The sequence below is a fragment of the Onychostruthus taczanowskii genome, unplaced genomic scaffold, assembly GCF_017590055.1.
Source record: "Onychostruthus taczanowskii isolate IOZ18803 unplaced genomic scaffold, ASM1759005v1 scaffold153, whole genome shotgun sequence".
In the NCBI taxonomy this organism is placed as follows: Eukaryota; Metazoa; Chordata; class Aves; order Passeriformes; family Passeridae; genus Onychostruthus; species Onychostruthus taczanowskii.
The window spans coordinates 784,515-808,222 of record NW_024498719.1 but is presented as its reverse complement, the minus strand read 5'-3'; the positions used below and the strand labels follow the sequence as shown (position 1 = coordinate 808,222).

At 37.3% G+C, this 23,708-nt stretch overlaps 1 protein-coding gene across 1 annotated transcript in view; it reads left to right on the top strand.

Moving 5' to 3' along the window:
- Positions 1–23,708, top strand: part of PPHLN1 (periphilin 1) — a 60,993-nt gene extending 37,285 nt beyond the window's left edge. The window contains exon 10 of the mRNA XM_041399083.1: positions 23,361–23,708. Within this exon, the coding sequence (XP_041255017.1) occupies positions 23,361–23,570 (210 nt within the window). The 3' untranslated portion in view covers positions 23,571–23,708. The remainder of the gene's footprint in view (positions 1–23,360) is intronic.

The following is a 23,708-nucleotide window of genomic DNA, read 5'->3' as shown; positions in this document are numbered from 1 at the left end:
TCTCCCTCTTTTCTTTGCTTTTACAATTTTGAAATAAGGTGTTAAATGTTGTCTGAGCATTTGCCTGAGCGGGGTGAGGTAGAGCCCCATTAAACAGATTCTTAAACGATTGGTCTGGTTACTTGTAAGCAGCATTGTAGTGAATTTTGCATCTGCATGTCAGGATCAATAAATGTGTATAGTTTGCTAATGTAACCATTTCATTCACTTTTTAAATATCTTTGCATTTAATGGCATGCATTATGCATTAAGGTAATATTTTGGAGTTGTTTAGTTTCTGGTTTTATATAGTTAAGGATCAGCATATGCTTTTAGCATGTAATGTGCTGAAGTGTGGTGATTTTCTTCGGAAGTGATGACAAATGTGTCCCTGGTGTTAAATTCATAATTGGAGCTATTCAGCATCAGTGTTGCACAAAAGGCTATCTCTTTGTTCTTCCTTCATGAGCACGGGTAGCAGGGATTCTTGAAATGTCTTATCTTGTCTAGACATCAAGTCTGTAACACTGTCTTAATTAGTCCATTATTATGTGTCCACTTTTCTTACATGTTGCATATTCAAGTTGGGGTGACATGTATTACCTCTGAAAATCTATTCTTTTCTGAAGACAAATTTCACCAAATGCCAATTTTACCACATACCCTCCTTGAATCTGTCAAAAAAATCAAACCTCTGAGTTTCTGTCTCAATTTGGATAGTACCACAGATTTCTGGCATCTAAGGAATTAATTAGGTACAGGAATGAATACATTCATGAATGTTTTTTATTCTTAATGGAATCACTGGTTGACTGTATGCTTTCAGTTCACCAATGTTTTTAAATGTTCAGCAGAACAATACTTTTTTAATGTTTAAACATTTAGTTTAATTGCTTCTTTAGTTGACATTCTAAATTAATATTGCTTGTTAAGAGTCCTCAGTAGTATTAATGAGCTGTTGTCCTAATGGGACTGCCTTGTTGCTGGAAGATGCTGAAAATCAGAGATCTTTCTAAAGCTTGTGTTTGAAACTTCATAGCTATGGTGCATAGAAAGAAGGAAAAATGAGGTCCAAGCTGTCCAAATTCTGTTTCCAGATCTGCTGTCTAACTCCTTTTCTTTTTTAGGTAAATTACTGACATCTCTGACCTAGAAGTTACAATTAAGTAAGAAAAAGAGATTTTAGCAGTTACAGTGTGTGTGTGTAGTTTGAGAAGAGCTGTTTCTTGTTTCCCTTCTTTGTCATGGCTCTTGTTCTGGTAAGATCTATATAGCAATACCTGAATTGTTTTTGTGTACTTGACACTTGTTAATGGGACTCTGTTGTCTGGAGATGCTGCTCTGAGAGAAGACTGACCTCTCACAAAGTGATATTTTACACTGAAAGGACTTTTTAAAATTTTTGGTTTTAATATCAACTAAACATGACTAAAATTATAAAGACCTTTCTGTCATAATAAAATAGCTACAGTTTGTGTAGTGTATGGGAGTTTACTGTATGCCTTCCTCACTACCCCCAACCCCTCCTGTGTCCTTTGCTAGATTTGTTTTCCTTCAGGCAAAACTATTTTACAGTTCTTTAACAGGATAAAGATGAAAGAGCATGAAAACATAAAGTAGCTTCTGCACCTTGGCTAGGGATAAGCTCATGGTAAATGCATTGGAAAAGTTTTGTAAGGCTTGGCTGTGAACTTAAGTGTCTTAAGTTCTAGTAGTTTTAGTAAAATAAATAAATTAATAAATTGGAGTAATGGGAATCCAGGAAGGGGTGAAGGAGGATGTCAGAGCTGGCCTTGGAGGTATCTTTTCTTTTGAAAAGCCTCCTTCAGCTGAGCAAGGGAAACTGGTTAGTTTCCTTTGATTAGCCTGTTGATCTGCTTGTGCTGTTGCTCATTTCAGGCAAAATTATCTAGCTTAGAAAAAATCCCCTAATTAAAATATAAGTTAAGAAGTGGGTGAGTTAAGTGAAGCTGAAGGAGCTGGAACAGTAGCTAAAAACACATTAAAGGATTATTTCTGGTTGTGGATGAGGTCAGACATGCTTTGTTTCTGACAGGAGTAGACCAGACAAGAGTAAGAGGGCAGATGAGAGTGAAGATGGGGAAGCTGTAGATTATCACTCCTTCCTGGCTTTGCTGTTGTCCTTCAGACCTTCTGTACTTAATACACAGTGACAAGGCCTTAACGATGGGCTCATCATCGTCAGTCTAATTTGGTTGGTAGCACAGTACTACATAACATGCCTCCTCTGAGCTTATGTTTATTTTACTTAAATGCAAGTTGTAATTAAGTGTGTTAATTTATTTTTTTTCTAATTAGGAAAATATGTGTGTCAGGTTTTGTTATTTTACCTTAAGCTTCTCAGAAAAATTGATGATAACTCTTTTACTTAATTGTATCATCTGCCTATGTGGTTTATTAGTTTCCTTGTATCAGTATCCCTCTCCTTATGTATAAAAGTCAAGTGATTTATTTCTTTCTACATATTCTTAGACACCTCTTCTTTCATATTAATTCTGACCTGCTATTTTTCTATCTTTTAGTATTTATTGTAGACTTCCTTTTTACCATTACAAAATCAAATCAGTCACATTGTAATGTTTATTTGATCTCTATATTTCATGCTTGTCTTAAAGGGTTTTTTTTTGTTTTCTGTTTTTTTGGTTGGTTTGGGGTTTTTTTGGGTTTTTTTTGTGCTGGAGTCCTTCAATTTTGCAAATATGACCTATTTGCTAGAAATTTGTGTTTTCATGTTCATGAAAGTACAAGAAGAATAATATAAAAGGTTTTGGTCAGTTTCTTCATTGTATCATTTATTCTCCTTACGAATACATTTACTTAAAGCAGGATACTTGTAAAAGGATATAGTATTCACAGGCCGTCTGAGCAGAGAGAAGCTGTGAGACAAGCAGAGAAGGAAAACATGATTCTTATCTCGCTTGCTGTGCTGAAGTGCAATGCAATATGGAAATTGTTTACCCAAAGTGAGGATGTTCTGTTCCCTTGGCCTGTCAAGGCCAAGTGTGTGTGTGAGAGACTGTCACGGGCGAGTTGAGAGATGGGTGCAGTTGAGTGCAGTTGTGAGCAAGGGTGAGTGCAAGGCAGACTCACTTTAGAGATAAGTATATAGTATAGAACCATAAAGTAATTATTTAGCCTTCTGATGATGGAGTCAGATGTATCGTTCTCTCTCCCCTTCGTCGGGGGTCGCCCATGCAGTAATGAAAGGATATGAAAACTTTAGCTACTTTCCTTTTCTTGTGTTTGGGCCACCATGCTTTAGAAGTTGTAATCCTGCACTTTCCATTTGTTCAGCTGTGTTCTGTTCCCTTTCTGTGGACATTAATGGGTTATTTGGTGTGCACTGCCATGTTCGTAATTACAAACTGCTGCATATGCAAAAGCAGTGCAACTCATTTTGCTCAGCACCTGAAGGTATGGTTTAATAAGGAATTATATTACCACATTGCAGATTTTTGCCAGCAGCTTTTTTCATTGGAAAGCTGATAAAAAGTGAGTGTTATTTAATATGCAGCACTCATAGGGAAATACTTTTTAGAGAATTTAATACCAGAAATGCATGCATTTATCCAGTAGCAGTGGGGTATTTCTTAGAGGGGATTGAATTAAATGTAACTCACCTTTAGCTTTCACCACCATTTATTGAAGATTGTGTTTGCCTTATGTTTTTTTCATGTAAATAGTTTTAGGCCTGTGTTGATCACATTATTTTGAAGTTGTCAAATGCTGGCTATTCAACCCATTGACAAATGTAGAGTTTTTGATGTAGTGGCACTTCATTACCTGAACAAGCAGCCTGCAGACTGCAAGATCTCAGAGGATTGTTTGCTTACAGACATTCTCAAAGGGCATGGTTTACAGGTGTTACAATTTGGTGGCAGATCTCTGGAAGACTTAAATGAGAGAGGGCTAGTAATTAGGTGCTTGATTAAATTGCTGGACTTAGCTGCAACCAAAAGAAATGTGAAAAAAGGTTGTTCAAATCTGAAGGACAAGATTGACTTCTTGGTCAGATAAAGTGAAAATCTAAGGAGTTACTTATTAAATAGCATTTTTTCAATCAAAAGCTAGTAGTGATTGTTTGACTTGAAATTTCTGGTTCTGTTATGAGAAACCCGAAGAGCAAAAACAGGAAGAAAGACTTGGAAACTATAATAATGAGTGGGCTGGAAAGAAGAAAGATTAGTTTCAAGAGATGATGAGTGTCAACAGGATTGGAAAAGGTGTTAGAAAGAGAAGAAACTCACTAAAAATGTGTGGGCCTTGATATACAATTAAGAATTAATTTTGAGAAATTGCCTACTGAAAGAACTGTCAAAAGTTGAGATGCTTGGAAGGATAAGCAGAATTGACACTGGCAAACCTCCTGGGAATGATGAAGGATAAAACCAGAAATGAATCGTCTAAGCCTTGATAAAGGCAATAGTTCCTGTGGGAGTGAGGGTTATTGTTTTTGTGGGTTAGATCTTTTTGTTTGTTTGTTTGGGTTTGTTTTTTGGGGTTTTTGGGGTTTTTTTCATGGTGGGCTTTTGTTGTTGGTTTTAATAACTTGGATTTAATTCAGAGGATAGATCATTCTCTACAACTTATTCCCCAGCTTATTCTTGCTTTAACAGAAGGGCATTGGTGGATTTAAAAAGTAGGTTAGCAATGATTTTTTTTTTCTTTTTGAACTGTTTTAAGGATTAAATGTAAAATTATCTCTTAGTAGGCTCAATGCACTGAGGATTAAATTTATTCTTACAACCTACTGTCTCTTCAGCATTGTAACTAGGGAAACTTGCTGCTCCTGGATTGAAGCAGAATAAGAACAGAATCAGTCCCATGTACCTAGTAATTAGATCCAGAAACTGATGTCTATCCAGAATAGATGTCTAGCATCTCTACTCCCCCCCACCCTCAAAACACTGGTTATGTATTAGCTTTGTCAGTATTCCTGATACAGTCTGAACACTGATCTTCTGAACGACTTAGAGAGGATACAGGAGTCCCAAGTGGTGCTCAAAACAAGGTATTTATAGGGCACACAGAGCACAGTGTCATTAGGGAAAGCTCCATAAAACCATATGTGATGATGGGATGGTGGTAACTGAGCAAACTTGTAAAAACCCACGGAAAGTGGCAAATGAATGGTAGTGGCAGGAGGGCTGGTGACAGGAAGGACTTGATGTTTGACATGGAAGCTGGTTTCCATTTCTCCTGCACTGACAAGAACTTTCAGGCCTCAGGGGGTTGAAATAGACAGCAACAGAAGAGTGTCACACACAAAACCTGTAGGTAGGGAAAATCTGCTGAAGTGTGAATCTACAGTTTTGTGGGGTTTTGCGTGTCTTTTACCGACTGTTCTTTATACAACAGAAGCTTGTTTTGTAGATAACAGCTTTCCTGGTGCTTGTAGTTTAATCCTCTAACCCATTTGTAATTTCATTTATATACAGCACTGACTCATGTATAAATATAGGATCATCTATGACCAAAGACACTTTGCTGACAAGTTGTGTTTGTCACCTGGTTCTTAAATTCATGTACTGTATCTCAGTGTCTCACCTAGCCTGATGTCCTCTTTCTTTGGGTGGTTGTTCCATTGAGTAGATTAAACTCAATATGTTTTAAAGATGGGAAAATTATGCCCATTCATTTTATCTGACCTTTAAAACACAGGGTAATATTACAGTTTTAAAAGGCATCAGAATTAGGAACTTTTCTACAGTTTAATTTCCTAAATTATGTGGGGAAAAAAATCTACAGTTGCCTAAGTTGCTTATGCATGTGCTGCTTCTTTAAGATTATGAAAGCATTAGATTTTTATCTTGGGGTATAAATGACTAATGTGCATCACCATTTATTGCTGACTCGCAAAAGATCACTTTCCTGTTTTGTTTGACTCTTATTTGCATTGGTGTGGTGACTTGAGTCTTCGGTAGTTGTCTGGACATACACTTGTATGGATATCACAGTGGCATGCTTCACAAACTATGGCATAAAAACAAGGGCCAGGATTCCCTACAGGACAAAGTTCATGGTGTGCCTGTTTTACCTTTCTGCTTTGACTTGGAAAGGCTAATAGAGTCAGCCTCACTTGAAAAAAACACAGAAAGTGAATACTGGGAAGATTGAGTGGGTCATGAGTTGTTCTGTCTCACGCTTCTTGAGAAGTAGTGTTCATACATTAATTTTCTGCACTATTGAACTTCAGGTACTGCTCTGAATGACACTAATAACCTGTAATACATGGGTTTGATACTGTTTCTTCAAGGTTTGATTAGTTTGTTAGCAATCTTTCCCCTTCTCTTTACTCCAGATAGCTTAAATACTTGGTTTCATTACAGCAGCATAAAATGTTCTACTTACCTGGGTACTGTGTGCTTACTTACACACCTCACAAGCAGTTCACCACCTTTGTATAGTAAATAATTTATGTATTAACTTTTTTTTTATTAACATGCTACTTAAATTAAAAAAAAAAAAAAGTCCGCTTAAGCATTTTTAAACACAAAATAATAAATAGATTAGGATATGCTGACACAAGCTTTTCAGTGATCATCTCCAGCTGGAAATTTGCCCATTTTATTATGTTTCTTCTTCTCTTGGCTTCCTGGAGAAACTTTCTTATGCAATTTCAGTATCTGTGCTGTGTATCTTTCGACACTATTGTCTGATTTCAACTAAATTCAATTTAGGCATAAACCAAGATGATTAGTTGTTACAAGCATTATGAAAATAGGCAGTAACAGAAACTGTACGAGTTCCAGTGGAGACTGTATTATGATTGCATCCCATTATACATCAAGAAGCCCCTTAAGCAAGTGCTGCAGTCAAAACCAACCTGTAGCACTGCAGACTTCAGGTGCACGTTACAAAGAGTTTGGTTTGGTGGCAACCATAGTTGGAAGAATTTAGTGCCTGTTTTGTATTGTTCCCTGTGCTGGCACAGTAGTCTTTGTGGGGCTTGACCATGAATCAGATCAAGAAAAAGAAAGAAGAATTTGCAGACGCTTACTTAACTAGTTCTCTTAAGTACAGTGTGCTTCCTTAAATGTGCCTGCTGCTACAAGAGAGAAGCCACCCTGTGCTGTGTGTCAAGCCACCACTGTCTCTGAACATTCAGTATCCTGAAAGTACTGCTTTAGACACAGCAATTTAATCATCAGGCAGAAATTTATAGCAAGCTGTAGTCTTTGATGGTATTTGCACAGTAACTGTTTATTCTTATCATAGGGAAGATAAAACTTGAAGAAGTTTTTGTTTTATAAAGCTGCCATGACCAGAATTGTCATCTTCCTTTAAGACACCTCACCATCTTCTAACATTGACAGGATTGGTTCTACATATTTTTGAGAATTAACTCACTTTGAAGCACTAGTGCATCATTAAACACCCTCAGCACAGCCCCTTTCACCTGGCTTGTTGGAGCCAGACTTTGATTTATTGTGAAGCAAGCTGGCCCCTAAGTTCTTGGAATTATTTCTAGCTGAAGAATGAGGTGACCTCAGAATTGGAGGGTGGAGGATATCTGGAAGAGATGAAAGGATTTATGGTGACAGGAGAGGTAGGGTTAGTAACTGAGTGTGGGAAGCAATGAACAAGGGTGGGACTGGACTCACAGTTGAAAAAAAAAAAAGAGATTTTTGCCAAGATCAGGAACTGCAGCCAAGAGGGTGGGGGAAAGGAATGAGATGGGGAACATGGGTGGAGATGGGAATTAATTCCACAGAAGCTCTAAAGCCCATGGGCAAATGCAGTGGAGTTTCTCCCTGGCTGGAGGGTGGAGACGCTACATCATGCAAGAAAACCCGTGCTATTTCTGGTGCCAGAAACAAGTGGGGAGCAGTCAGGTGCTTCCAGCTTGGTCTTTTCCTCTCTGGATGCCCTTGAGGTGTCTGCAGGAAGCTACAATTGTAAGGCAGGAAATGCAGCGTTCCTGCATCAAGTACCTGGAATTGCTTACTAAAAAATTTGATAAACATGCCATTCACTGCTGCTGTTCTGTTTGGTTCAGTTTACTGTATTTGTCATCAACTTGGATGTAAATGTAATGTAACTTAATGTAAAAATGAGTATTTTATTAAATTATTAATCTGCTTACCCAAGTGTAGGTCTAGCCATAACTCAAAAATGCTCTGACAGTTTTTTTTTAATGCTTTTGATAGTTTTTGTCAAATTTACTCTTAGGCATCATTACAGCTCACTATACAGTTTTCCTTTTTCTTATGTTGATATGGAAGGAGATTTCTTCAAACCATGCTTTTACTAAAATCAGAAGCAGAGATAAACAAGTAATTATCTGGTGTCTCATGACCCAGATAAGTAACTAAAAAACCCTGTACTTCAGGAGTGTTCCTTTCTACTTTAAGCAGGATGGATTTTTGGTACCCAGAAAAGCATGTGTCATTATATTGGGCTGGCTCTGAAGCTTTTAAATATGTGTAGGTGTTACTCGTGTCACAGTAAGCAGCCAGAGCAGTGATCCCAAAGAGACTTATCTCATCTACTGTAAAGGTTGTTCTAAGTATTCCTAACAAAACATATGTGCATATTGCTGAGGAGTTACACTGAGATATGCAGGGATCTGTTGGGGATAAAGTGCTGAGCTTGGTTTTGTCTGTTGTGGATCAACTAAGATTTTATAAGAGGAAAGGACATTTAGCACGTTACCTGAGTATGAATACTCAGTGTCAGGTAAGGTTTTATGGATGTAAGGACAGAAACTTCCATTGGTATGATTGCAGTTAATTTCACTATGTATCACTCAGCAGGTAGGTGTGACTAGTAAGCAAGTTTTTACTTTAGTTTTTTACTCTATTCCTTAAAGCTGCTGTGTTACATATTACATTAAAGCTCTGAAAGAATATGTGTACATATGTACATAGAATATAGAGTGGGCAGTGTTTCCTTTCATTAGATAATATTTCCATGCTGTTATAGAACATACCTTTTACTTATAATTTCCTGTTTGGTAGAAATACAGGAAATGTAAATGTATTTCTGTCATGAGGTAATGCAAAAATGTTCACATAATTCAATTGACTTTAAATATTTTTCAATGATTTTTTGATTTTTCAGAGTACTAGGGTTATATGACCAGATAATATTAAATATTTTTCAATGATTTTTTTATTTTTCAGAGTACTAGGATTATATGAGAGCTTGAGTAAATACTTGCTATGGGGAAGGAGAGGACTCAGATGAAATTGTGGGAGGAGTGAAGGTAGTCAGAGATAGTAGTGCTTCCTTTCTTAGGTATTTACTGGCCAACTGCAGGGTCTTTGGAGCAGCAAGAGTGATTTGGCTTTGTCAGTGCAACTTGCTGAGCACTGATGAACTAAGGAGAACAAAGAAAAGAGGTAAACAAGTGTAAAAGATTAATATTAAGTTAAAGCAATATAAAGAGAGTAAATTGATTATGTTAAAACTAAGCAATAGTTCTAAAATCAGGTTTAGGTGCATTGCAGCCAACAAATGTTAAGTGTTTGTTGTGTTTTCTTCATCAAGAGTGTAAGCTGTTGACTTACCCTAGAGTAGGCAACTTTTTTTTTCCCTTGAACAGTTGCTGTTACAAAGTCCATGGTACTCTTAAGTACATAAATAAATTAAATAATTCTTTGTTTAGTATGTAAATAAATTCTTTGTGTATACTTATCCTTGAAATAGCAAAATTCCATACCAGCTGATTTAAAACCAGAAAGTTTGCAATGTTTATACCTTTATGTGATTTGAAGGAACAACAGTCCCACTGGACTTCATTCATTTTCATTGTTGCTTTTTATTTAATTTAGCTTGCTCTGTTCTAAATAATTAAATATTTTTTCCTAATTTAAATCTGATTCCAGACAGTATAGTTCAGTTTTTATTAGCTTGAGCTGTTCAGGTTTTTTTTGTCTTGGTTTTTTTGTTTTTTTTTTTTTTGTTTTTTTTTTTTTTTTTTTTTTTTTTTTTTTTTTTTTTTTTTTTTTTTGTTTGCATTTAGTTGGGGTTTTTTTAGTTGTTTGTAGGGGGTTTTTTTGGTGTTTTTGGGGGTGGTGTTTGTGTTCTGTAAGTTCTGGAAGGCTGTGTGAAGGAAGGAACGCCTTGTTTTTTCAGGATATGTTTATATGAATAACCTCTGTGTATTCTGTATCTTTGAGAGCACGTGGTAGTTTTGTATGATGTAAGGTTAAAAGGTAAATGGTATGGTATGTTTCTTTTGGCTATTGCAATAAAGTGTTTGACCTTTAGCAACCTGTCTTTATCTTAGGCAGTAAACTGTTTAGTTCTGCTTATCAAAAGAGACTTCACTGCTCTCTTTCCATGCTGTTCGCATCCAAAACACACTGTATCAATCCGGCATCAGTAGACCTTATCAGCAGCAGCTATATTCTGTTCAGAGATTAGGCATAAAAAGTTAGTGTTGTAACAGTACATTTTATTCAGTGAATATTTTCATTTGTAGTTCAGTGGTTTCCAATTTCATTATCTAGATTAGATCTTCTTTTGTATTACCTCCTTATTACCTTACTCTTTCCCACAATTTTAGCTGTTTGATTTGAAATTACTTATTTGGTGTCACTGTAAAGTGAGTTATTTTAGACTATTCACACTATACCCAATGTCTGTCTAAAGGTAAGGTTAAAATGGCAAAGTATCGTTGCAGATTTTTGACAGATTTTCTAATTATTTGGGGGTCCCTTCAAACATGGTGGTGGTAATTTGAAACTTGATTAAGTGTTTAGTTAAACAAGTCTCCCGTACCTTCAGTTGCTCGTGTGATTTACCAAGTGAAGTTCTCCACATTAGAGTATTGGCCAGAGGCAGAATTTGCTGTATCTCTGAAGTGGCCATAATTCATAATGCTGCTGGTGACACTCAACAAATCTGTAACCTGCAGGAAGCTGACAGAGTTTGAGGGCAGACACTAGTTTGTTCTAACCATTTTTTTTCCTTGACTTGTTACATGATGTAACATGATACATTTACATGATGTTATACTGTTGTTACCAGTAAACAAGTACTGTTACCATAATCAGCCTCCCTGTTTATAGTTGGAGTAGATAGGATATTTCATGAAGTAAATTCAAGAAGACTGAGCCTAGACTGCTTGTATCCTTGTGTCAGCATTAGTGTGTCTGGCAGGACCAGGGCAGTGATTGTCCTCCTGTACTGGGCACTGGTGAGGCAAATCCTGTGTCCAGTCTGGGCCCCTCACTACAAGAAGGACATTGTGGAGCTGGAGCTTGTCTGGAGAAGGGCAACAGACCTGGTAAAGGGGCTGAAAGTCAATTCTTATGAGGAGCAGCTGAGCAAGCTGGGGGTGTTTATCCTGGAGAAAAGGAGGCTCAGGAGGGACCTTATCACTCTACTGCCTGGAAGGAGATTGCAGCCAAGTGGGGATTAGTCTCTTCTTGCAGGTAGTAAGTGACAGGACAAGAGGAAATGGCCCCAAGTTACACCAGGGGAGGTTTGGGTTCGATATTTGGAAGAATTCACCAAAACAGTTGCAGACATTGGAACAGGGTGCCCAGTAGAGTGATAGAATCACTATTCATGGTGGTATTTGAAAGATGTGTAGATGTGGCACTTAGGAACAAGGTTTAGTGGTACACTTTGCACTGTTATATTTACAGCTGGACGCAATTTTCAAGGTCATCCTTAATCATTCTGTGATTCTGAGTTTTATCTCCCGAGTATTGGAAATATCTCTGTTACTTTTTGATCTGGTGGATTTGTTGCATCATGCTGCTACCAAAATTTGTAGGTGTCAGGCATCACAGAAAGCTGCTTTAAGCTGTCTGAACAACACAGAGCTAAAGCTCTCAAAAACAAACCCCAGCACAGAACAGTATTTGGTCGTCCCAGTTTCTTCTCTTTTTTATAAGAACAGATTGAAGCCAGATTCAAAAAGAATCAAAGCTTTTCAGTGTATGCCAGAATCCCAAGACACACAAGCACTTCAAAAAGTCACGAGTGTGTTTGTGTATCTTGCCAAGTTTGCTCCCAGTCTGTCCTCTGTCAATTCACCCACCCCATCAGACAACTTATGGAAAATGTTCCGTGACACTGGATTGAATAGGGCACAAGACATTCCTTGAATGAGTTTGATAGGTAACAGTTCTTGTGCTGAAATGCTGCAGCATTGCGTAACTATCTCATTAAGGAAAGCTTGAAAAGAGAGCCTGTGTTCTTAGAAGACGGTTTTAAGTACAAAATGGGCTTGTTTTTCACAATGAAAAAGACAAGTGATTTCCAAGCTCTTTTGAACCAGCTAATCGCTGTGATTCTTCAGTATTACTTATGACTGTAACCCAAACTTACTGAATAATTAATTCCAAGTACCGTGGGATACAGTCAGTGGTACATCCACTCAGTAAATGCAGAACTTGTACTACATTCCCTTGGAACCACAGTTGGTAATAGCTGCCCTAAGACATATGATTTACTAACCATAAAAAAAATCTCTACTCCTTGTGGCTTTCTCTTTAGGGAGAGACATGCTTTCTGTTTTTACCAAGTTTTGGATCAGATTTCTGCTTCCAAATCGATGAGGAAATAACTAGAATTGTGGGAACAGATTTAGAAGGAGAGAGTTTTTGTGTTGAATACTAAAGACACAGAAGGAATGAATATATTTAGAATAAGAAATGAGGCTTCATCATACAGGTTCTCTTACCTACTCCAGCCCCAGCCATTGTGCCAGCTTCACATTCTGTTTCTGTATATATTTTGTATTTGACTGAAGTTACATACTAAGATATGCAAACATTTAAACACAGATCCCATGTGCTTTGTCTGGGTTAGGTGGAAGTTCTTTGAATGTTTCCAGAGGAGCTCAAGGTGGACACACTAGTGTAAAGCTATAGATAAACATCCTCTTTAGATGTCATCCATAGCTGCTCATCGCTTTCTCACCCAGGATAGGTGATTCCTCCCTGCAGCCCAACTGATGTCCTAGCATGTGACCTAATCAGACTGGTTTTGCCTATGAATTCATTTTAGGAGTGGTCCTGTATATTACTGGCTTGTTGGGGACTCTCCGTGTGTTGAGACACGAGGCTTGACTCCATTTCAGAAGGCTGATTTATTATGTTAAATATTATATTAAAATACTACATTAAAACTATATTAAAGAACAGAGAGATCAGAAGGCTACAACAAGAATAGAATAGAACAACAAATCCTGTGACTGCTCACAGCCTTGGCACAGGTGGCTGTGATTGGTCATCAATGGAAAACAATCCACATGGACCAATCATGGATGCACCTGTTGCATTCCACAGCAGCAGATAGTAAATGTTTACATTTCTCTCCTGAGGCTCCTCAGCTTCTCAGGAGAGGAAAAATCCCAGCAAAGGATTTTTCATAATATCATGGCTACACTGGCTCACACAAACAAGTGAGGTGATGGTTTCTGGCATAGGGATGCTGACAGCTGGGAAGGGGGAATAGCCTTTTCAGCTGGCACAGCTGCATGTGGAAAAACACATGTATCCACAAGCTAAGAAAAGATTAGAGAAGTATTCCAAAATAATTTACTTTTCTATTTTGTTTCAGATTTTAAATGAGTACTTAAATTTTGAGTGACTATTTCAAGGGTAAAGGCAGGACAGTGACTTGGACTTTAAAAAAATTTGATTCATTATTGAGGCACTGATAAAACTGATTTGTGAGGCTAATATAATGTGTGAAGTAATTCTAAACCTTCAGAAGCAGTAAGGTTTAACATAAACTAAGCCATAAAATGTTGGTAATCGAAGTAATTGTTTTTCTTCTTGCAGCTGTTGCTTCTCTTTTCTGAGAAGCTGTCCATTGCACACAGTAGTTTACTTTTGTGTAGTATTTTCTTTATGCTGCATATGTGATGAAAAAACCTACCCTTTGGCATGCAATTTCATACTTTCTTTAGCATTTTTTTAACCATTGAAAAAACACTTCAAGTTGCTCTTTATACTGTGATGGGGAGGAAATCTTCTCTTGTAAGGACTGGTTCTTAAACTCATAGATCCACCAACTTTGAATTTATATTAGCAATGCTGCTGCCAGTTAATTGTGCAACTAATCTGCTCAGAGTTGCTCTTAATGGGAAAGAAAGGGTTGTTGGGTTTGTTTTTTTTTGTTTTTTTTTTTTTTTTTTTTTTTTTGTGGGTTTTTTTTTTTTTTTTTTTTTTTTTGTTTTTTTTTTTTTTGTTTTTTTTTGTTTGGTAGTTTGTTTGCTTTTTATTACTGCTTATTTTCATTGTGCAATTGGAGAAAATACAGGCAATCCACACCTCAGGATAAAATGCTGTCTTGCCCATTAACAAAAATGAGCCCACTTAATGCAGAATGTTGTTGAATCTGAGAATATTTGTAGCTGAGGATATTTGTTGAAATGGAAAGTGGGATGACTTTTGTTGAAGGAAAACTAAGTCATCATAAGTCAGTTTTGGGTAAAATCAAATGCATCATTTTTGATCTTGACTTCAATACCGTCAATCTGTGTGGATTTTGAACTACTGTACATTTCATACAAAATATTTGTCTGGCTTTATGACAAGAGAGATTGGTTTGTCATTTTATTGTTGCTGTTAATATACAGCCCATTCTGCTGAAGCTTAAATGAGTATCACTTTCCTTTATGGTCAGTGGACGTAACTGAAAATTATTTAAAGCATTTTAACAAGACAATTAACATAGAGTCTTTTGCAGATAAACTTCACCCTTCCTGTTTTGGATGGAGCAATAATTTTACTGTGGATCAGATTTAGGAAGTGGCTTTCCATCAATTCAGTATTTTATAAATAAAAAGTTGTAGGGTGAGGCCCTTCCTTTGGCATAAAGCTGATTATTTCCTGTTTAATCCTAAACTGGTGTATTTCAACTAATGGAAGTTTCCTAGCATCTGTTGGAGAGGAGGGTTTTTAGGATTTTGTTTTCATTTATGCTCCTACAAAAATACAGTTTCTGTGTTTGCATATTATTATAGAACAAAGAGAAATTATTAGATATATGAATAGTCACCCTTTTACAACTTTTGGACTTGGCTGCACAGTAGTTTGCGCCATGGCATTCGTAAACATGAGCTGCAAAGATGTTATAGACACATCTTCGAGTGATCATCAGTTCTTCCAGTGAGAAACGGATCAATTGTAATTGCAATGGGTTTTTTGATTTCATAGATATCATCTCCTTGCACAAGGCATGCACTTTCTATAAGAAGAGGCAGAATTTACACTTGTACTGCTGTTTTACCTAAGGAACACACAAGTTAATATATGAAGTAACTCTACCCTCATCCAACACATCTGTTGTAAAGAAGACTATGAAATCGAGGCCACACACAAACTGGTCTCCAAGGGCCAGTAGTTGGTGTTAAAATGCTGCTATTATGTGGTCTGATTGGTTTAGTAAAGAATAATCTCCAGTAAAACCATGTAACATAATAGTTCTTGCTCTCCCACATGGGAGCTACTTCTGCTTGACTGTGCAAGACATTTCTTGAAGAAGTAATAATACACTTGTTCTTGCCAAAATGTAACATTAAATGAAGTGTATAATCATTTACATTTCTGTTGTGTACCAGTTCTTGTTCATTTAAACATTTGTGTCAAGTTCTTCACCATAGTATTAAAAAAATAGTAAACACATGGATTTCCTAGCAATATATTTTATATAAATTCTCGCTCCTTGTTGACAACTTGTGTGTAGTAGTTTTAAAGCAGTAAGTAACTACTTGGAATTTGTAAGCTTTCAATGAAATGAAGACTCTCTTTTCTAAATAGTACCAACTTTTGCTATGATTGTTCTGAATTATAACAGCCTTGCTCTACAGATCTGTCCTTCGGTAACCACAGCTGTAAACAGGTACTACACTTGCTGAGGGAGTTCACTTTTTATTGCTTTTTAATTACATTTTTCTTTAGGTCTCCTCAACAATGTCATACAAAACCTGTATGTTCATTTTTAGATCTCTCTATAAGCATTGAGCAAAGGCAGGAGAAGGTGTAACTTTTTGTTTGGATGGTGAAGGGAAGGAGAAGGGAGTTGAGGCGGCGTGCGGGCTCTCTGCAGAGATGGCTGCAGGTGTGATTGCTGCCAGGGCTGAGCCTGCCCTCCCTGCAGCTGTGATTGCTGCCAGGGCTGAGCCCTGGCCAGCAGGAGCCGTGGGCAGCCACGGGATGCTGGGGCCAGCTGCAGGCTCTCCTGGGCAGTGGTGGGCTCCATGCCATGCAGAGTCCGTGGCTTCGCTGTAACTGCATAGGTGTCAGGAGGGACGTGGTATGAAGCAAAGCAGTGTCTTGAGCTTAAACTGCAGGTAATGGATTCACACAATTCAATAATTCTGCCCACATGTTTTCTGCCCAGTGCGTGTAATAGACCAGGGTTGTGTCACAGGACCCAAGCCAGCTCTTGATTTTCAGCCTTGAAAATGTGTTTGTAAACTCAGCAGAGTTGGTCACTGTTGACACAAACACCCAACTCTCAGTTTTACAGAGCACTTTTCATAGCAGAATTCTGCTTTTAAATGAAGGGGAAGCCTCGTGGTGGCATTGTTTCAGGCTGCATGTCCTGTATCGGATTAGTTTAGTGAAGGGGATGGGCGATGCTGTGACCTAGAAGTGAGGTGCTGTAGATCAGCTGAACAGAAACACTGGCTCCCAGCACCCTCCCCTGCTGCGCTTTGTCACCTGCTGCCCCCATGTGCTGCCAATACTGGTCCTAGAGGACAAAGTGCAGTTCAAACCTGAATTCCTATCTCTTTTCAAGTGAGGGCTCTATCAACATCTCTTCCACACAAGGCGCTTCCAGGAGACTCTTCAGTGAGATATCTAGATGCCAAAAATGGTGGGTGTTATTTCTGAAAGTTGAGTAAATCTACTGAAGTTCCTAAAAAGGAACTTGAAAGTTTCATTGGAAAGGGAGGCAGAATTGTATTTAAGTGCAAATAACTTTAATAATTTACATCTCCTCAGTAAGAAGCAAATTGACATGAAATTGTTTATTATTACATAATAGATTAAATAACTTGTTTCCCCCAGTTTGCATTTCAGTGATTATCTAATTGGTCTATAAACACATTGATTAATGGGTGCAGAAAGTATTACATAGATACAGGGCAAAATTGTTAGTTTTTAAGAAAGGAATCAAGTACACGTCTTGATATTTTATAGTTAAAAATTGTATGCCATTGTGAACTATATACTATCATAACCAAGCATTGAATTTCTTCTATGTTAATTTAGTTTTTTTGTAACCATAAAAAATAGTTCATCTTGGTTGAAAATCAGTTTTAAATGTCTTGATCATGAAAATTGTCTGCAAGTGGTTTAATGACAGTTCTGAGCATTCTTTGCACTGTGGAGCTATAAACTTATATTTTGTACTCATAACAGTACAATTACATTGCCACTGCAGTGATGAAGATTTCTGTGTACTCTTTTAGTGGAGGATTAACTTATTGAAGTTTAGAAGAGTAAATTTTGGGTAAGTTAATGAAATCTATTTTAAGCAGTTGAAAATAATTCCAAGGTAATGCATAAATAAATGAAAAATAAAGAGATTTGGGGAGAGATAATAATTCCTTTTAAAAGATGCCATTAAGAAAAAGCAATGATAGTGGCAATTCAGTGTTTAATAGTTTACCAATTTGCTTAAGCTTACATGCACAATTAAAATGCAAATTTGACTGCATATTCAATCAGGTTAGATTTAGGTCTACATTACAAAAAAATCAGTGTTGTTTTTAGTTAGGAGTAGAAGACAAATTATACCTTATGTCTTACCCATGTTAGGAAAAACCTAGTACAGACATGGCTTGGTTAATAGAAGGCTGGTTTGTCAGACTTATTTTAGGTCTGCTGAGGAGGGGAAATAAGCTGGTTTATACCACCAGAGGGCTATACCAAACCAGCTATCATAGTTCAGGTGAGGGAACAAAAGCTGTTATCTCTGTCTGGTGTAGGGGGGCCCTGGGGCATCATCGAAGTGAGGGAAATTTCCAGCAGTTTGCTCGTGGAGTGTCTGGAATGGACACGGTATGGCTTTCAAACTGTGCTTGTGCTGTACTTGTGCTCTGCATGTTGATGCTCTGCCTGTCAGTGTGAAATCAAACAACTACCAGTGAGCATGTTGCTTCTGTACTTCTTGCATGGAGTTTGATACTTGTGGGAAATATGCCCTTAGTAACTGAAAAGCTTCTGTCTTCTGAAAGATAATATATTAAATGAGTACTTGCGTGAATCACAGATACAAAATTGTGATTGCTGGGCATGTTGGGTCTTCTCAAAGTGAGTTAGTATCTAAAGGTTGCAGGCTATTTAATGTGGTTTCTGAGCCACAGCCCTAGCTCCTTCCCCTGTGGTAACTGAGCCTTGGGGTCTTTGGCCTTTGGATGAGGAGCTGAGAACAGGCATCTCTGAAGCTGAGAACTGACTCACAGGCACTGATGGTGGGCTGTGTGCATATGGTGCAGAGCTGCTCAGAGTCTAGACTCGTGTTCTGTTGCTCTAAAGTTCTGGTGGAGGCGAGAGAGTGTTAGATGAATCTTGAAATGTATGGAATGCTAAAAATACTCAAAAAACCCCCAGGAAAGGCTGTGAGGAAAAAGATCAAGATGTTGGAAATTACAGATTAAATCATGGGCATCAATTTCACTTGCTAAATCATCATATCGACCTAATGGACATGGTCTTTATTGTGTTTGCTGGTCCTGCTTGTCTCTGTGAGCAGAAATATCTCCTTCTGCACTGGAGTTTGCCCATCTCCTGCATATAGCTGCTCAAGCCTGGCATATGCAAGTCTGGATGAATTCTATTGAAGAGGCTTTCACGTGTGCATGAATCCAAGAGCACTCAAAAAAAGTGCCACAGTGTTATATTCATTCAAAACCATATTTGGAGAGGAAAGTGTTTTAATACCTGCATATAAAATAAAGTACATCCATTAAAATAGTTCTCCCAGAAATGAGAAGTGGAGATTCATTTGAGTCCTCTCTGAATCAGGAGAAATTTGCATCTCCTATTTGCTACTCAGTTCTACTTTCTACAAGCTGTGGACATGAGACATACAAAGGCTAACTTTTGTATCCTGGTGGGACCAGTCTTCCAGAGAATCATTCCAATTATCAGAGAATTTCTCTCTTGTTTCCCTTTTCCTCAAAGCCTGTTTAGAATAGATACTGTGGTTTTAGCTGTTCTGAGTCACCTTGAGAAGTTAAAAAGACTTCTTTGCACAGACTGTAGAGCTAAGCTAGGGAAACTTGGTGCACGGGTTGAAATAAGGCTTGTCCTCACCCCCTTTGAATACCATTATTTGGTCTTGCTGTTGAAATAAAGCTGGCCAGATATGCAAGATTTTGAGATCAAGATTGCTCTTACAATTCTTGTAGCCTGTAGTTATTTGCAGGGGAGGACATCCTAAGTTCTAATTTGCATTGTCATTACTGTTTATATTGTCCAACAGCTCTTTTGCACAAAGTGTACGTGCAGCTCTGGAACAGTTTTGAAGAAAAAGATGGTGCTGTGCTAGTCAGAAAATTATATGGACTTTGTCAGTGAGTAGTAGGCGTGTTGTCAAGATATTCCCTAGCCATGTATAATTTCACCCATCAGCAAAGCTATTCATTCTTCTGTTTAAGCAAAGACCATGTTTAGATTATCAGTGAAAGAGGGATATAGCAGTCAAAGACATGAGCAGTCCCCATGTGCTTGCATCTGCCCTCTTTCTTCCCATTCAGAGGTTAACATTCCACAGCTGAGCTGGAATAAGAGAGTGTTTGGTATCCATAATTTTTTCCATGTCAGTGTCATACATTGTAATATATGACACTGCTGATGGCACTTTGAAGTTCACTGTGAAAACTTGGCATAGATGTAGATGAAGGAGTTCTCAAAAGTTTCATTCTGCCTGGGGAGTTGTAGGGCTTGATTGCCTCCAATCTGGGCAACTGACATATCCATTGCTCTAACTAGGTCTGGAAGTAAATGTCTTCTAGCTATATTTAAACAGTTCTGAGTGCAAATTTTGGTTTAGCTTTCTCAAATAAATGAGGTGTGTTCACTAACATATTGCAGGTGCATCACAACTTTATATTTGCATCAAGTTCTTACACGGAGAATGGCATGGCAAAGGGCTGATCTCAGCCAGAGCCTCTATGTCTTTATCATGTAACATTCTAAAATTCCATGAGAATAATATAAAAGTATGCATACTTGTGATCTTGTGACCTCACAGATGCCAGAAGTGCTGATTTTGGAAAACACTTCAAAAAACTTGAATTCAGCTTAAATACTTGCCATGCATAGGAGAAGCAAGAGTGCATATATCTATATATATACAGATATAGATATATACAGTGTGTGTATATAAAATTATATTTACATATTTGGAAGTAGAACAGCTGTTTCTACTTCTTCTTCATCTACTTACTAAAGTTTTACACACTCTTTCCATTATGCTGGTGCTGTAGCTTAGGTCAGAGAATGAATTTATGCTAGGGCCACAGTAAATGATCACCCTCTAGCTGTTTTCAGGATTATCTGATTTATATGTCAGACAGAATAATAATGTCATTGGTATCATTCCCTTTCTTGTTTTTCATTTTTAAAATGTTATTTCTTCTTTCTCCACACATGGAATCATTTTCAGGTTTTAGTTCCAGATGTTTACAGATGAGCTTTTCATGGTCTGAGCTCAAAATCAATATCAGCTGGAATTTTAAAGATAGGGTTATTTTCAAATGTTTTTGGGTCATGAGTTTTGCCAGTATTTTTCTCCAACAGAGAGCTCTTTTTGCATGGTTGGAATCTTTTCTGCAATTTTCTTTCTTCCTCAAGCATCACATTCTCATCTTATTTGTCAGAAATAGCCTCCTTTTATTCTCTCTAAAGATAGATATTAATGTCATGCTACCATTCCCTTTTCTTTCAAGAGTTTTTAGTGCTTTCACAAGTTTTTCAAGTAGTTGATTGTACCATTAAACTGTAAGTAATTAACATATTCTGTACTGATATTCTTGTAATTTATAATCTTCATTTCCTTCTGTAAATCATAGTAACATATCTTTGAAAGTTGATAGTTGTGCCTTGACTTCAGATATAAACTATTTTGTGAAGTTTTCACTGTAAGACCATGGCTCACAGTTCTTTCATTTGTGCTGATCCATCTGGTTTTAGAATTGAATGCAATTAATGTAATTTTAAAAGGGAACATCTCAGTGATGCAATTTACATTGCAGCTATACAAATAGATTTATCAGCACAATTGTGATGGAGGCAGATTGTAGCAGGAGGATCAGAATTAGCAGCTAGGGCAGAAAGCTTGTTGAGAGAAAATTGCTCAATTATTGTCAGAGGAGCTGAGCTGTTTCCTTTGTTTTCTGTTGTTAAAAGTGCCTTCCTGCTCCACCTTTGCCCTCTTCCCCTAATTTAGGTAAATTCTATTTTTTAAAAACTCTTTGGTCACAAAGTATTGAAAACATTCATCTCTTAGGTGAAAGTATTTAGTTTCCAGGTTGTTGTGACAGCAAAGTGACTTCTGACTTCAGATTCAGTGATGACAAGGGCTCTCTTGATTCTTTTCTAAGACTTCTTTTGTGAAAGTTTGGAAGAAAAATGTGCTTAGATCAAGCTAGTATTTATATGCTAAGAGAATTTCATCTGGGCTAGTTCTCTGTGGTGTGTGGGAGAAGTAGCAGGTAGCACTATTTGCCTTTAGTTTGCAGACCCATGAAAAGTAGAGCATTTCCTCCAGTTGTAGCTTTGGGTGCCTCCTCATGCAGATCTTTCTGAGCTTTTTCTTTGGGAAGAGAGAAAAAAGTAATGCAGATTTTCTCTGTTTGAAGTTTTTGCAAAGTAACATGTTTTACTTGCTGTGGAGCATGAGCTCTGAGAGTCTGGCCTTTGTGCTGTTATTTTACTACCAAAGAACTACAAAGCAGGAAACAAACCCCTCTCTGAAAAAAATGCCTTGTGCGTTTCCACAGTCAGAAATGTTTGGCTCAAGTTTGGTTTGGGCTACGCTCTTCTTTTTGACTTGTTACTTTTCACTGAAGATTAATTCCTTCCAAAAGGTTCTCTTTTATTTGCCAGCCAGTGTTTGAAAAGTGGGTATGATCTTAAACTGTTTTCCTAGACTATGCTATTAAGCATTTAAGAATTGTCTTCATCAAGGTATCATGATAATCATTGTGTTTCTAAGAATTGTTTAGTTTTGTACAGAATGTTGGGATTTTTTGCTGTTTTTGTGACATGAAGATGCTTGAGCTGACCTCAGACTGGTTCTTACAAACGGGTTCTTAGGGTGGGTGTGCTTTGTTTGGCTTTTTCTTTCGTTTTTAGTAAAGGGGACTTGCTTACATGCAGTTGTATAATTTCTGTCCACAATACAGATAAATGTGAAAGAGTTGCACATCTCTGTGGAAAAAAAGTTCTAAGACAAGCAGACAATACCAAAAGATAATCATACTTGGAAGAATATCAACATTTTAGCTTTTTTCCTCAAAAAAAAAAAAAAGTATGGAGATAGAAAACGTACTTATCTTCAGTCAAAAAGCTAATGTATTTTCTAAAATGGAAATTGGCCTAAGAGGTTTGAAAATTAACTGCATCTGGCAGTTGGAATACTTTGAGAAATTTGTTTTTTGCTGGGTGTTCAGACGAAAAAACTTAGCTGGAACTTGGAAAAAAAACTTAAATGTCACTGACTTGCTTTGGAAATTGCATAAGAGTATGGTCATATGTTTGTTGCTGAAAAACAGTTGCAGAGATAATGAAAAGTTAGTTCACTTCAAATGTGGTGCATGACTAACTTGCAAACTCTCCATTCTTTGTGGGAGAAGGTCAGATGGGTTCAGGTAAACCACTGCCAGGGCTTCTTTAATCCTTAGTGATTAAAAGCATCCAAACGGATTAAAGTCTTCTTTGTCAAGGAGTTCTATAAGACACAGATATCCAACAAACAAACAAAATTTGCTGAAATTATTTAAACACAACTTATATTTAAAGTATTAGGAAGGATCACAAATGAAATTATTGGTGCTTTGTATGAAGACTGAGATTGCTAGACATTTCACAGTTTCATTTTAAGTATATTGAAATGAAAAGAAAATCTGGTTTAGCATTTGTACTTTGCTTTACTGTTATTTATTAAATATTTCTGCAAGGGGAACTTCATTTCTCTATTACGGTATTTCACCCTGTAAAAGTCATGTTTGATATCCAGATAGTGCTGAGCTAGTTACATTTTTATTAGCAGAGGTCAGAAGAGAGGAAATGGTCAGTAAGTTTTACAGCTGAAATTCGTGTAAAATCCAATATCCTTTGTTACATTTGGATCTAACTCAATAAGGGCTGTTGATGTGCTAATGTAATGACTTTTGCATTTAGTAATTTTCTAAAATGTGTTGTTTCTAGGTCTACAGACAAGACTGTGAAACCTTTGGCATGGTAGTGAAGATGCTAATTGATAAAGATCCATCATTAGAGAAGTCCATTCAGTTTGCCCTGAGGCAGAATTTGCATGAAATAGGTGAGAGATGCATTGAAGAACTCAAACATTTCATTGCTCAGTACGATGCTGCCAACCAAGATGTATCAGAGTCCTTCAAAGAGGGCTCATACTAAGGACAAAAATATGCGTTTAGATCCTGTGCATTGTGTATGCCATAGTACATAAATCTGCTTTTTGTGGGGAAAGAGGAACTTTTGTTCGAGATTTGAACCCAAGGCCTGTGCTCCTTTCTAATAGCTCAGGTGACTGTT